General features: G+C 41.0%; 1 protein-coding gene across 1 annotated transcript in view; it reads right to left on the bottom strand.

Moving 5' to 3' along the window:
• Positions 1–11,763, bottom strand: part of HAUS7 (HAUS augmin like complex subunit 7) — a 20,978-nt gene extending 9,215 nt beyond the window's left edge. Inside the window, exons 1-7 of the mRNA XM_072430224.1 lie at positions 11,629–11,763; positions 10,038–10,153; positions 8,522–8,589; positions 6,270–6,331; positions 4,401–4,510; positions 3,568–3,723; positions 1,148–1,238 (exon numbers count right to left, since the gene is read on the bottom strand). Of these exons, the coding sequence (XP_072286325.1) occupies positions 1,148–1,238; positions 3,568–3,723; positions 4,401–4,510; positions 6,270–6,331; positions 8,522–8,589; positions 10,038–10,153; positions 11,629–11,727 (702 nt within the window). The 5' untranslated portion in view covers positions 11,728–11,763. The remainder of the gene's footprint in view (positions 1–1,147; positions 1,239–3,567; positions 3,724–4,400; positions 4,511–6,269; positions 6,332–8,521; positions 8,590–10,037; positions 10,154–11,628) is intronic.
• Positions 11,764–13,706: the final 1,943 nt, after the last annotated feature.

Consider the following 13,706-nt stretch of genomic DNA (forward strand, 5'->3'; position numbering starts at 1 on the left):
GGATTGGTAACTGGTGATAACGGCTGGGCACCTGGGATTGGTAACCAGTGATAACAGCTGGGCATCTGGGATTGATAATAGGCGGTAATGGCTGGGCTTTTCAGGCCTAGCAGTTTTTCAAGCAGCAGTGGTTCCTGGCGAGAGGAAAGTGAGGGGTAAACGCAGCAAATGCAACCTTACTGCCAATGTGAATTCAGCCTACCTTCAGATGTCACCTCCTAGCACTATACCTAGGTAACACAAAGAGCATCATGCATGTGATCACAGATGGGGGCAGGACAGCCAGTGCCCTCCGCTCATCACTGCCATAAACAGAAACTTCCTGTGAAATTTATCCACCCGCAGTGTGATAGCTGTGTGTGTAAAGTCTGCTTGTCATGTTCTGCAGCCTAACAACACTAGACCTTTAAATCTTAGGGGACTTTCATAGCTACTAAAAACCAACATTTCTTTTTTTAATTTTAAGAATTTCCAATTATGGGGATCACAAGTTTTAAAACTGGAAAATGAAGATTTGGGTTGCTGTTCTATAAGAAAAATTGTAAATAGTGGTAACTATAGGTGTTCCCTGTGGACCCTGAAAATTTATAATCATTATGACATACAGTTCACGGGATATGAAGGTTTATACACAGAAAGCTGTAAGGCTAAGAAATGTGTCATGCCAGCATTTATAATGCTGTGAGGGGGAGGGACAGCCTGTGTCCCGATCTCTTCATAGCTGTGCTCTCCTTACTCCGCCCGTCTATAATCAGCAATCAGCTCTTATCAGCGGAGAACGGAGTGAGCAGAGCAGCCTCTCCGGTGTCTGTTCAGAGCTGCTGAAAATGTGCCGGACGGAATAATCACAGCAGGTGGACGGGCCACCCTCCAAAAACGGGCTGGGGAGAACTATGTACTATTTACACAGCTTATAGTACATTAGTCTGGTGGTTATTTGGAAGAATGCCCCTTACATTCTTGGCCAGTGAGAATAGTCACAGATAGCCAAAAATTGCTCAGGGAACCCTTAGCAACACCTGGAGGAACCCTGGTTGACAACTGCTGTTTCAAAGGCAGTAACAGGTGACTGTATAAAAGTACAGAAAGGTCTGACAACAAAGCAAATGCACATGTATTAGGAGGAAAAAACTATGCAAAGCCATACCTCTTCTTCAAGATCATGTAGTGCTGTAGAAATCTTCTGAAGTTCCTCCAAATGTTCACCAATAGCATTATTTTTGTCAGATGGAAGAGAACTAGGGAAAACATATATAGAAAGTTGCATGCAACAAGGAGATTTGTAAATATATCAATGTCATGCAATACATTAAAAAAATCTAGCCAGATAGAATTAGTGGCACTCCAGCATTTGACATTCTTGTTATTGTGAACTTTCCAGTGATGTTACACTTATCGATTGCTTTACTACTGTGAAGAAACACATGGGAGGCAGCTGCTGACCTCTCCTGAAAAATATCACTTGCACATAGATCATCTGCTTTCTTCAGCTTTTAACAAATGGTAAGTCAGTAAAATCAGAAATCCTATTCACTATATTTCATTGGTAAGTACTAGCTTTTTCCATTGAGATTATGAATGGCAACCTATTTATAACTTCCAAGACTGGCATTCTGGAATGTGAAAGTTATAACATAACCAGTACATCTCTGTGAGGAATTCACATTTCCCCATTTTTTATTGGCCTAAACACTGCTAAAAAAAAAATCCCCTCTGTGGTCTATAGATTAGGTTATGGAAAAAAGGAAGGGGGGTGTGTTTTAGCTTCCAGTCCTGGGATGTCACTGTAGACAATAAGTGTCATCTTCTTATGATGCATTGATCACATATAAAATAAATGTGCTGATTTTCTTTAAAGCGTACCTAAACTCAGAAATTTCACTTCACATAAAAGGGTAGACAACCCTTTTACATTAGGTAAAAATTCTGATTGTTTGTATTTTTTTGGAAGAAAAAATTCTCGATCGCATAGGCAAAGCCTCCCAGGATACCTACGTCACGCATCCCGGGAGGCTCTCGCACCTGGGTCCGGGTGAGGTAGGAAGAACCAGGTAGAAAAGGTGAAGATGGCGGTACCAGGACAACGCGGGACCCGATGGAAGGGACCTCTGGACAGATTGATTGCTCTGCGGGATTGAAGGTAAGTGGACTTTTTTTTTAGTTTTAGACACTTTTGAGTTTGAGCCTTCATCCTGTCCACAACACCCTTCCTGCGATTTTTCAAAGTCAGCACTTTGGGGTCAATAATAATCAGCAGGCTTGTAACCCCATGGTAAAATAACTCATGCAATATGAATAGCACTTTGACCACATTCCTAAAAAAAGTCCTGCCCCACTCCCCTCAATCAGCCATATACTAAAGAAGATACCTTTGGAGTTCAGACGGGCATGTCACAGGAGTACCTACAGTGTACCTACATGGAAAGCCAACATCTGGGTTCTTACCCCTATCAAAGACTTTTGGAGAATGCACAACATGCTAAATCTTTTTATAAGAAACTCCAGTCTATCTCCTATGAATTGGACTGCTCTGTTTTCCCCAGGATCTCACTGAAAGGATTGAGGTATCACCTTGCCTAGGCTCCATGTGTGTTAGTATGTAGAAACAGCACATATTACCCCTGTCTAAATCTAGCAAGGATCCTATAATAAGAGAATCTAGAGGCTGCCATGTTTTTCTGAAAATGCTTGTTGTCCAAAGGCTTTATTACTTTTTAAAATACCCTTGGAACTATGCATATCATGAGTTCCGATTTTCCATTTTGTATGGCTGTTTTAGATTAATGGATAATCAACTGCAACCATTTACAGCAAGATGAATGGCATTCTTAACATCAGTAATGGTGGACCTAATATTTCTCTGAATACAAATTTCCTTAAAGCGTACCTAAACTCAAGGTAGGTATCCCGGGAGGCCCTGGGTGCTCCTTCTATGTGTGCCCTAATCTCGGACATGCACAGAAGGGGCATTTTTTTTTCTAATAAGGGAAAGTGATGCCAATCTCATGCAAGCGCAGCGAGATCAGCTCTCGTTTTTTCCACCCTTTACAGCGGGCTACGTCACCCGATCTCGCAACTGCGCAGTGCGAGATCGGACAACATGCCAATAAGACCTAGAAAGAAGATGTAAGTGCAGAATAAACATGGAGGCGTCTGGTGCTTCCTCAGCGCCGGGATGAAGAGAAATTCCAGCACGACGCGGGATCGAATCGTGGGAAGGACCAGCACCATCAAGGGACCTGCAGGATTAAAGGTGTTTTCAGTTTAGTTCAGCTTTAACCATGCTGTTGATTCCTTCTGCCATTCCCATTTGCACAATCTGCACATTTGGACCAGCTTCCCAACAGATTGAGACAATGGAGGACTATCATTGTGCAATCTGTATTGGTGAGGTCACTTCTATTCTCCATCAGGGGCGCATATGGCAGAGTGACAGTTTTGGAGACAGATGTCACCCTATAAAAGGATTAGCCTTTTTGAATAGATCACTTTGGATTAAAAATAAATGATATATGTACATTTAAATAAACAGAATAAAGACTTTAGCAGTGTTTAGGTCTGTAGTACCTCTCCGGCAATTCTTCTTTGAGCAGCAAAGGTTGTAGATCAGCTGGCCAAGGATTGCACTCAGGTGTGAGGATTTCCTGGAAATCAAGGCAGGAGAAGAGCTCACCCAAAAGATCCTCATTGTCATATGTGTAATTGACAAAAGTTTCACCAATGCTGAAAGTGAAAACACCAAAAATCAAAAGAGGAAAAAAATACTAATAATTTTGATCCCAGAAGTCACATTAGATGCAAGAAGATTGAAAGCTGCATGTAGTCTGTTGGAGCTACCTTCCAGTTTTCATTTCAGTCTTGTGCAATAAACAAACACTCCTAAACTTACTTATTTCACTGCACACTGTGAGCTTCTTATAATGTATATTAGACAGTTCAGAAAGTCAGATAGAACCTGCCTTGTTTCCTACTCGAGGAAAATCAACATCACCTGGTCCCTCCATCCCCAGCATATCTGTCTATGGCCCTCCCATTTCAAATATTTAATTACATTTCTTTTAGTCATGGAGGCTCATGGTCAAATGCATGCATTGCCTAGAGAATTTCAAATACACATGCTGCCTTCAGAAATGCCCATTCCTGCAAACCGACATCCATCATTCAAGGCATTTTAATATTTGCATACTCCTGCAAAGGGCCAGCTCACTGTTTGAGAAGAGTAGTGAAGCCGGGCACTGTGTTTAGAAGCATAACTTTAGTTCTACAGCCTGCATATATAAGTGAAATGTATCGTAGTGTTTCAGACAGCAATGGGTGTAACCATTTAACCCTAATAATGAAAAAAGACCTACTGATCAAGAATAAAAAAAATATAAATAAAACCACATAATATGACTTACTACTGAGATGAACTTTCCAACCCCAAATCTCTGGATATGTTAGGGGATGTCTGAAGAATGTCTAGTAAACGTCCAATGAAAAGAAGTTGCTTGCTTGAGGGAGCATTTCCCTGATGGATAAGATGAACATCGTTAGGTAGGATCATAGGGGCTACAAAGCACAACTGGATGTAAACTGTAGCACAATATAAAATGCTTAATTTTCACCTCCTAATCATATCAACCCTCCCACTTCCTTGAGCTTCATTACCACCCACACACAATAGACCCAATGTTAATGATCCACTTGATCGTGATGATGTGACTTCATCGCACTCGGATGCCATTCAGAATAAATGGTGTTGCACCAATGTGCATTACTGCAGCATATTGGTTTAAACAGGGCCTTATAGCTGAATTTCAAGCACAAAATACCAGCATTCTTTTATTCATATATATATATATATATATATATATATATATATATATATATATACTAACGCACCCCTATACATTTAGTATATACCAACCTCCAGGCACCAAGTTGCCTTATGTTTACATACTCTATCTAAGCAGTTCCTGATCAGGTACGAAAGAATAGACAGAGCCCAATGGAAAAGAATAGAGCTGTACTGTACAGGAGCTGGTGGCAGACTCGCACGTCCCTGGGCTAAATACAAAATGATTGCGCTGTGCAGCTTTTCCATTTAAAGACTTGGTGGCTTAAAGTGAACATATCTAAATACCCCCTTAACACCAAGTAAGGTTTTTAGCTTTAATATGTATTTAAGTTTTTTTTTTGTTACATCTGGGGGAAACAAGGTACTATGGCTGCGATGGAAATGCTCCAAGACAGGGGAATCTACTTTTACCTAATAATTAATGGTGTAATTAAAATTATTTATTGTGACGTTGTATAGCCTATAACTTGAAAAAGCACAGAGGCAAAGTTACCTAAGCAATATACAAATATGGCCATCCACCTGTACAATTATCATTGTTATTAGAATAACTATACCTCCTTTCAATCTGAATAGTTGAAAGATTAGGTAACCAAGCCATTGTAATGTACAAATCTATCTGCAAGGGGTTGTATATTTCTATTTTCATTATTCTATTAATTTCTCAAGAGCGAAATGTCCAAAACTTGTTTACTTGTTTACACTGGTTGCATTCCATATCTTTCATTCATTTTGATATATATTGATCAAGGTGAAAAGCATCAGAGAGGGAGCCCGCATCTGGAGGATACTGTGCTCGTGGAACAATAAGGTATTACAGCCAAAAAAAAAATTAAAAAGTGGCATGAGCTCATCCTGAGATGATATGCTGTAACTGAGTCAGGAGGATTTCTAACGGAGGATGGTTTACCTTTAAAATACTTTAAAACCCAAAAAGCAAAAATATATTGAAGTGAACTAGTCCTTAGATGGAGTGGCTACATTTTCTTTTTCTCTTTATTTTCCCCTGGTGATCCCACTCCATGTCCTTGGGTGAATATGCTCACGCTCCACTGTATCAGAAGAGGAAGCCATGGTTGTTACCCAGGTTGGACTGCTATGATAACATTTTCATTTCCAGGGCCGGAGACTAATGGCATTATTAGATGATAAAATAGAGGATAAATTAAATTCACAGAAACATGATAAAAACGTTCCTAGTTTGAAAAAAGTTATATATATATATATATATATATATATATAATGCATGAAAGGACTGGTAAGCTGCAATATATTACATATCTGTTCTTGGGTTCTGTTCTGCTTTAAATGTGCAATAAGGGACCACAGAAGTGTTACCAACTCATGCCACATATACACCAAATTCCCCCGAAAACCTTTGGTGTATATTTTCCTTATTAGACATAAAAGATATAGGACTAACAAATACCTTGATCAGGTCAACATCTTCGTCGGGACACAGCATCAATTCAAAGCCAAGCTTTGCCATTTCTGCCAAAAAAGAATGAAAGTCAGGCACAACTTGAAATTTTCACCCAAACACATTATATATAGGCATCAATACTGCTTGTAACTTGGGAAGTACCGAAGCCAAAATAAAAAATATAATTGATTTGCTTTCTATCTTTGCATTAATATTTTCATTTTCCATTACCACCTCAAACATTTTGCTACCAAATTATTGCGGACATATGACCAAAATTTTTACTTTACATAAAAGGGTAGAAAACCTTTTTATGTAAGGTAATCCCAGAAGGCTTCTGGCTGCTCCTTGCACATGCCTCTGCATTGGGAAAAAAAAGACAGATCTCAAGCATGCTCATTGAGATCCTCATGCTTCCCACTCCCCATTAAAACCTGAAGAAGAAAGACGACAGAAGATGGCAGGGCCCGGTGTGCTTTCTCCAAGCTGGACAAAGGATTCCTGGGGTTTGAGGGAGTTTTTTTTGTTTTTATTTTAGTTTAGACCTGCTTAAATCACATCAAATGAGTTGTATCAGACAGCTGTAACACAGAAATAGACAGGGCGGACTTTTCAATACTCATTTCTGTTTACGGAATGTCTCTTGTATTTATAAATGACTCCTACCCCATTCTAGAGAGATAAACAGGGTAATATTTAACAAAACATGCCAGACATAAAAGGTTTTTCCCAACTCCTTATCACAAGGTATAGTTTAGCAAAACTCACACTCAGTGACCCGTTTATATTAGGACTCAACCCTTTCACCTTCCCGTACTTACTATGACAGTCACAATACAACTATATGACAGTCACAATAGAATTATTCTGCATGCAATGTGACTACACACAGCATTAAATGCAAAATTCCAGGATTAGAGGCCATAACGAAAAGAGTGTCAGATTACCCAACATATAACCATTCTCAAAGAACAATAAGAGGGGCAGAACCACTTTGTGGCTGATGACAACTCACTGACATTGATGTTTGCTAGGAGACTACTTGGCTATCACTAAGGAGTCACTCATCTGCTAGTCATGCCAGTACGATGCCACTCCTTCAATGTCTCCTTGCTAGCAGGGGAGATTCCTCAATGTTCAGGGCATAAGCTGGTGGTAGATATTCTACACTGGAGGCAATCATTTGTGCCAGTCTAGTGCAGCTTTTCTTTTGACAATTTTACCATCAGGGAACCCTTGATTGTAGGGAACACCTCCAGGGTTCTCACCAGGCACTTTTAGCTGGGCGCACCACCCGGCACTTTTCAGCACCCACCTGGCTGTTTTTGGGTGGTTACCAAAGAGTTTGGTCACAATACAGGGGCCACCCACCTAAAATTTCTTCCCACCCGGCTTAAAAAAAATTCTGGCTTGAGCACTGCCCTATAATGATTATATCCACAGCTCACAGTCCAATAGCATGGTGGTCAGTGGGCAGAATGTCTCTTACATTAGTGGTCAGCTAGCAGAAAGTCAACCATTAAAGATGAAAAAGATCATTGGTGTCTGTGGTAACTAACCGGAGAGGTGAAAATTAACTATTGCTAATGAAACCCTAGACTTTTGCAGAACCCTAGACAGTAGAGTTTTATCACAAGCATTTGATAAGCAAGTGTCAGTTCTGTTATCCCTCAAAACCCTTCAACAACAGACCATGCCAGACCTCTAAACAAATGACAGCTCACAAGACATTATAGTTTGTGCAGTGCAGAGCCTACTGTTTGTCCTCCCCAATCTATAATGCAGGACAGTTACATCGCTCATTCTTTCTTTCAGTCATCTGACATGATCATCCATGACTTCTTTTTTTAGTACCAGTAATGTTACAAAGTAGAAGTATTTGTAAGCTCTTTTGGGCAGGATCCTCTCCTCCTCCTGTGTCACTGTCTGTATCTGTCTGTCATTTGCAACCCATATTTATTGTACAGCGCTGCATAATATGTTGGCGCTATAAAAATCCTGTTTATTATTATTAATAATAATATTATTAACATCAGTGCTCAACCCAGAAATTTTTTTAAGCTGGGTGGGAAGAAATTGTAGGTGAGTGGCAGCCCCTGTATTGTGACAAAACTCTTTAGTAACCACCCAAAAACAACTGGGTGGTTGCTGAAAAGTGCCGGGTGGTGCACCCAGCTAAAAATGGCCTGGGGAGAACCCTGATAATATTAATATCATACTTGTAGGCAGTAACATAAAAAAACAGCTTTCATATGTACCTTTAATTTTCTCTTCTCCTTCAGATTCTTTCAAGGTGGAGAACTGCTCCTGAAGTGGAGGGTAAATCCTATGAAAAGAAAAATGGAAGTAAATAGTACTTGGGAAATAAACATGAATGAAATGAAATCATTCAAGACCAACCTAATATGTGAAAAATTGTAACAGCTTAATTGTGCTTGATGTCCAAACATAGGGGAGAACTAGAGTTACAGTAAGCCTGTCTGCCTACATAAAAAGTAAAACCCAACCATAAACCCAACAATGTAGAATATTAAAGCCTTTATCTGGCTCATCTTTATTTTCGCCTGGTGATATTGTAACTTGTCCTTATAGGATTTAGATTTTATTCCCCATATACCATAACTTTCAGATGGACTCCTTGGTGTGAAATTCATAAAAGACTGTAAGGTAATTTTCTTGGTTGTAGGTGGTGTGCACTAGTTAGAGATCTGGAATAGAGGAGAAAACTTCCTGATGCTTGATGGCTATATTCACACATTTATGGAAGGATCTGAAGGTATTTTTTGTTCTGAAATAGGATAGCTAATGCATCCACTACATCAAAAGACTATAGGACAACAAGTGTGGAATCTTGGAGTGCTTAAAGCGTACCTAAACTAAATATTTTTTCTTTACATAAAAGAGAAGAAAACCCTTTTAGAGTAAAAATATTGTTTGTGTTTTTGTTTTAAAGCGCAAACAAAAAATCATCAATACATCTTGCATCCTAGGGGGCATCTTGTCAAAATTGTACAGTGATATCAGCAAATTTTTCCCAATCTACGTCACCAGATCTCGTGAGGTGCGAGATCGGGTAAGGCAGGTAGAAGAACCCAGAAGAAGATGTCGGCGCCTGGCACTTCCTCGGGAAAAAGAAGGATACCGGGACGTAGATAATCTCTTTTATGTAAAAGTAAAAATTACCTGACTGAATAGGAGTGCAAAGCCTCCTGGGATACCCACGCCATGCATCCGAGGAGGCTTCTGCCTGCTCTTTCTACGCATGCCTGAGATCGGGGGCTTTTTTCTGCAATAGGAAAAAAATGTGGATCCCACGCATACTCAGTGTTTTTGTTTTTCAATTTACAGCAGGATGTAAAGCAGGAGATGTCAGGTGAGGTAGCCATAAGAAGAAATAAGAGGAAACTAGCGGTGCCCGGTTCTTGCTCCACACCGAGACAATAGAGGATAACAGGACGACACGGGACCCAATGAAGAAAAGCTCCTGCGGGATCGAGGGATCTACAGAAAGCAGGGTGGAGGAGCTGGGTCAGCTCAGAACATAATTAGACACTAAGAAGAAGACTAGAATATGGAGGATATGGTTGGATTCCCTTATAAGCTCAAAGGCACATTACAAGTGAATAAAGAATAGTTAATGGAAATGAATATACATAGAGGATAGGTGATGGAGCTAAAACTTAGTGATGGAAGTCAGCGCTTCGGTGTGGTCTCAGGAGGCAGAATTAGTGGAAACACTTTCCTACATTCCATGCAATACCTGAATGAACCCACCTTGTACACAGCCATTCCAAGATGCCCAGGCGAATAACCGAAGGAGTACATAAAAATTCATGAATGTTCTCCGGTTCTGACATGTACAGCCCCTTCACTGGCAGGCAGGAGAGTTTCTGGAAAAAAGGACAAATTGTTATATGAAGAGAGAAAACTGTCCGTGCGGATATCACTTTCACCTGATTGTATTCACATTCCATTCTCTGTCTTTAAAGTGAATTTATTCCAGGGGCAAAGATTGCTCCCCCGCAGGCTAAATCCCCAAGTAACTGCCCCCCCCCCCCAAAAGGCTTTTCCATATGGCACTACAGCCACGGTGACCAGCAGACGTCATCACCCCCATAGCAGCGCCAGAAAAGATGGAAGCCAGTTGGCCCCTGGCAAGGATCACTTGCAATATGAACCCCCGGCCACCAGAACGAGGGATAAAGTCCTGTGAAGAGAAGTGGTACTGTGCAGAGTCCATACATACAGAATAAGAACAGATACTGAGAATTACACCCGGGATACAGGACCAGAGAAGTGGTACTGTGCAGAGTCCATACATACAAAATAGGAACAGATACTGAGAATTACACCTAGGGTACAGGAAAAGAGATGTGGTACTGTGCAGAGTCCATACATACAGAATAAGAACAGATACTGAGAATTACACCCGGGGTACAGGACTAGAGAAGTGGTACTGTGCAGAGTCCATACATACAGAATAAGAACAGATACTGAGAATTACACCCGGGATACAGGACAAGAGAAGTGGTACTGTGCAGAGTCCATACATACAGAATAAGAACAGATACCGAGAGTTACACCCGGGGTACAGGACAAGAGAAGTGGTACTGTGCAGAGTCCATACATACAGAATAAAAACAGACACCGAGAATTACACCCGGGTTACCGGACCAGAGAAGTGGTACTGTGCAGAGTCTATACATACAAAATAGGAACAGATACTGAGAATTACACCTAGGGTACAGGACAAGAGAAGTGGTACTGTGCAGAGGTCATACACAGAATAAGAACAGATACTGAGAATTACACCCGGGGTACAGGACAAGAGAAGTGGTACTGTGCATACATGCAGATACTGAGAATTACACCCGGGGTACAGGACAAGAGAAGTGGTACTGTGCAGAGTCCATACATACAGAATAAGGGCAGATACCGAGAATTACACCCAGCATACAAGACAAGAGAAGTGGTACTGTGCAGAGTCTATACATACAGAATAAAAACAGATACTGAGAATTACACCCGGGGTACAGGACAAAAGAAGTGGTACTGTGCAGAGTCCATACAGAATAAGGACAGATACTGAGAATTACACACGGGCTACAGGACAAGAGAAGTGGTAGTGTGCAGAGTCCATACATACAGAATAAGGACAGATACCAAGAATTACACCCAGGGTACAGGACAAGAGAAGTAGTACTGTGCAGTCCTGGCAATGGTTGCCATGGCTACCATACAAGTGTACCGCGAATTTACTCTGTGAGCTTATCCCACCATGCAGCTCCTATCCCCGGCTACACTTGCCGAGTAACACACAACATTCCCCTCCCTGGCTGGCCCTGTTCATAGACTTTACATTTACCTGTAGCCGCTGAAACAGCTCCTCCGCCTTCCGCAGCTCCATACCTCCCGCCATCTTCAGCCCGGGCTCAGCCACCCTGTGATTGGCCGAACATTCCATTTTCTACACACTCATTGGTCACTTAGACGTATTGGCTGTCAGAAAGACTTTTTTACGTCCCGCCTTCCAAAACAGCTAATTGGTGTATGACATTTAGACTGGCACGCTATTGGTTGCCGGCCTCCTTCCCGTAGAGTTCCGGAACTCGGGAAGTTTAGTCTGTGGCCGTGTAATGGCTGTGTAATGGCTGCTGTCTTTGTGTTGTTGGTTTGATAAAATAAATATTAAAATAAATAACAAATGCAAACAGTGATAACAGTGCACAAAAATAATTTTAAACTATATGTTACACGCTTATTTTATGTTGTAATTTGTTTTGCACAGGAAGTGGGGATGGGGATCCCTGCATAGTAAGAACAATTTATTTTTACATGAATATTCCCCACTGGGAAATGTAGGTCCCTGTGACATTTTAAAGTTTTTATTTTTGCTTCTGTTTCGCTGGCAATGGGCACAAGAATGAGGGTATTTTTGTCCTTTCATTTTGTCCTTCTTTCCTGACTTACCCTAACTTTCTGCCCCTGCACAATAAAGTCCAACTTTCATCAAAAATAAAAAAAAAATACACCTTACAGGTGAAAAGCCCTCAGTCCTTCTACTAACCAAGTCCAATAGGTCCTATTCCGTACCAGCTTCCTTCAAATTTCCGGCATGGATGAAACACCAGGTGCGGCCATATTCTTTTTCTTTTTGCAGCTCCTTCCCCCATAACCCAATCATACCCTGCGCAGGTCTGAGATCCGGTGACGTGTGAGAGAAAAATATAGGGGGTCTGTATATAGAATATAAAATATACTCTGCTTATATGAAGAATAGTTACTGCTTTGTTTGATTGTTTTCAGAGAGCAGCACCTACAACAGAAACAGTCAGCGGGAAGACCCTGAAAGCTGAACACAGGATGGCCTTGAAGGCTGATGAGAGACCCTTGAAGAAGCTTGAACAAGAATCCAAGATGGTGGATAGTAATTTCTGTACCAAAAGTGCTAGACACGTGGTTTCACCCCATTACTGTTTGTAAACTATTATGCTTTTATGGACTTCCATCAGCTTAATGACAATTAGATAATGGCTTAAGCCCTCCTATACAGGAGTGATTCTGTGTTGCTGTATTGATGTATTTCCTGGTTTTAGTAAGAATCTCCTTGCTTTAACTGCTAAGCATTTGATTTTCTTTGTTGCAACAATAAATCTTCTTATTTAGGATCTACCGTCTCATCTGTAAACATAAATGTGGCGATCTCACTGCGCATGTCTCAACACGATGACAAATCTCAGACGTGCTGAAGTTCAGCCCACAGACATCTGGGATACGTGACATATGGATGTGACCACGGCAGTAAAGATTAAATGGGAAGCCTGTAGCCTTCTTGCATACATTGCGTATACCATTAGGATGGGGACTGCTCTTTCTGCGCATGACTGAGATTGGCCATGCATCATACGGGGCTTTCCTGGAATGTAAAAGTTCTGATTTTATGCATGTGCAGTGAGATCGTCACTTTTTTTTCTTACATTTTCAGGAATACATGTTACGCGATCTCATCCCCAAGCAGTGCAAAATTAAGTGACTTAGGGGAAGTATTAAGATGGTGGCGCCCACATGCACAGAAGGGGCAGTCCTCTATAAAAAAATATAGTGTCTATCTCACGCACGTAGTGCCACTTTTTGTTTTACATTTTTCAAAAGTGGGTCACCCAATCTTGAACATGCGTCGTGCAAGATGGGGTGAAGAAGACTAAAAGATGGTGGCGCCTGCATGCTTGTATTTTATTGTATAGTTACATTTTTAAATTAAAGTAATTAAAGGGCACCTTCTGAGCATGCCTGAGATTGGCCATGCATCATTGGGAGCTTTCCTCACTGGTATGTTCACTGGGATCAAAACGTTTTTGAACACCTTCCACAAATGCATCTCACGATCTTGCACCTGCTCAGTGCCAGATTGGGTGACGTAGGGAGAAGAACCTAGAATAAAAA

The sequence above is a fragment of the Pyxicephalus adspersus genome, chromosome Z, assembly GCF_032062135.1.
Source record: "Pyxicephalus adspersus chromosome Z, UCB_Pads_2.0, whole genome shotgun sequence".
Lineage (NCBI taxonomy): Eukaryota > Metazoa > Chordata > Amphibia > Anura > Pyxicephalidae > Pyxicephalus > Pyxicephalus adspersus.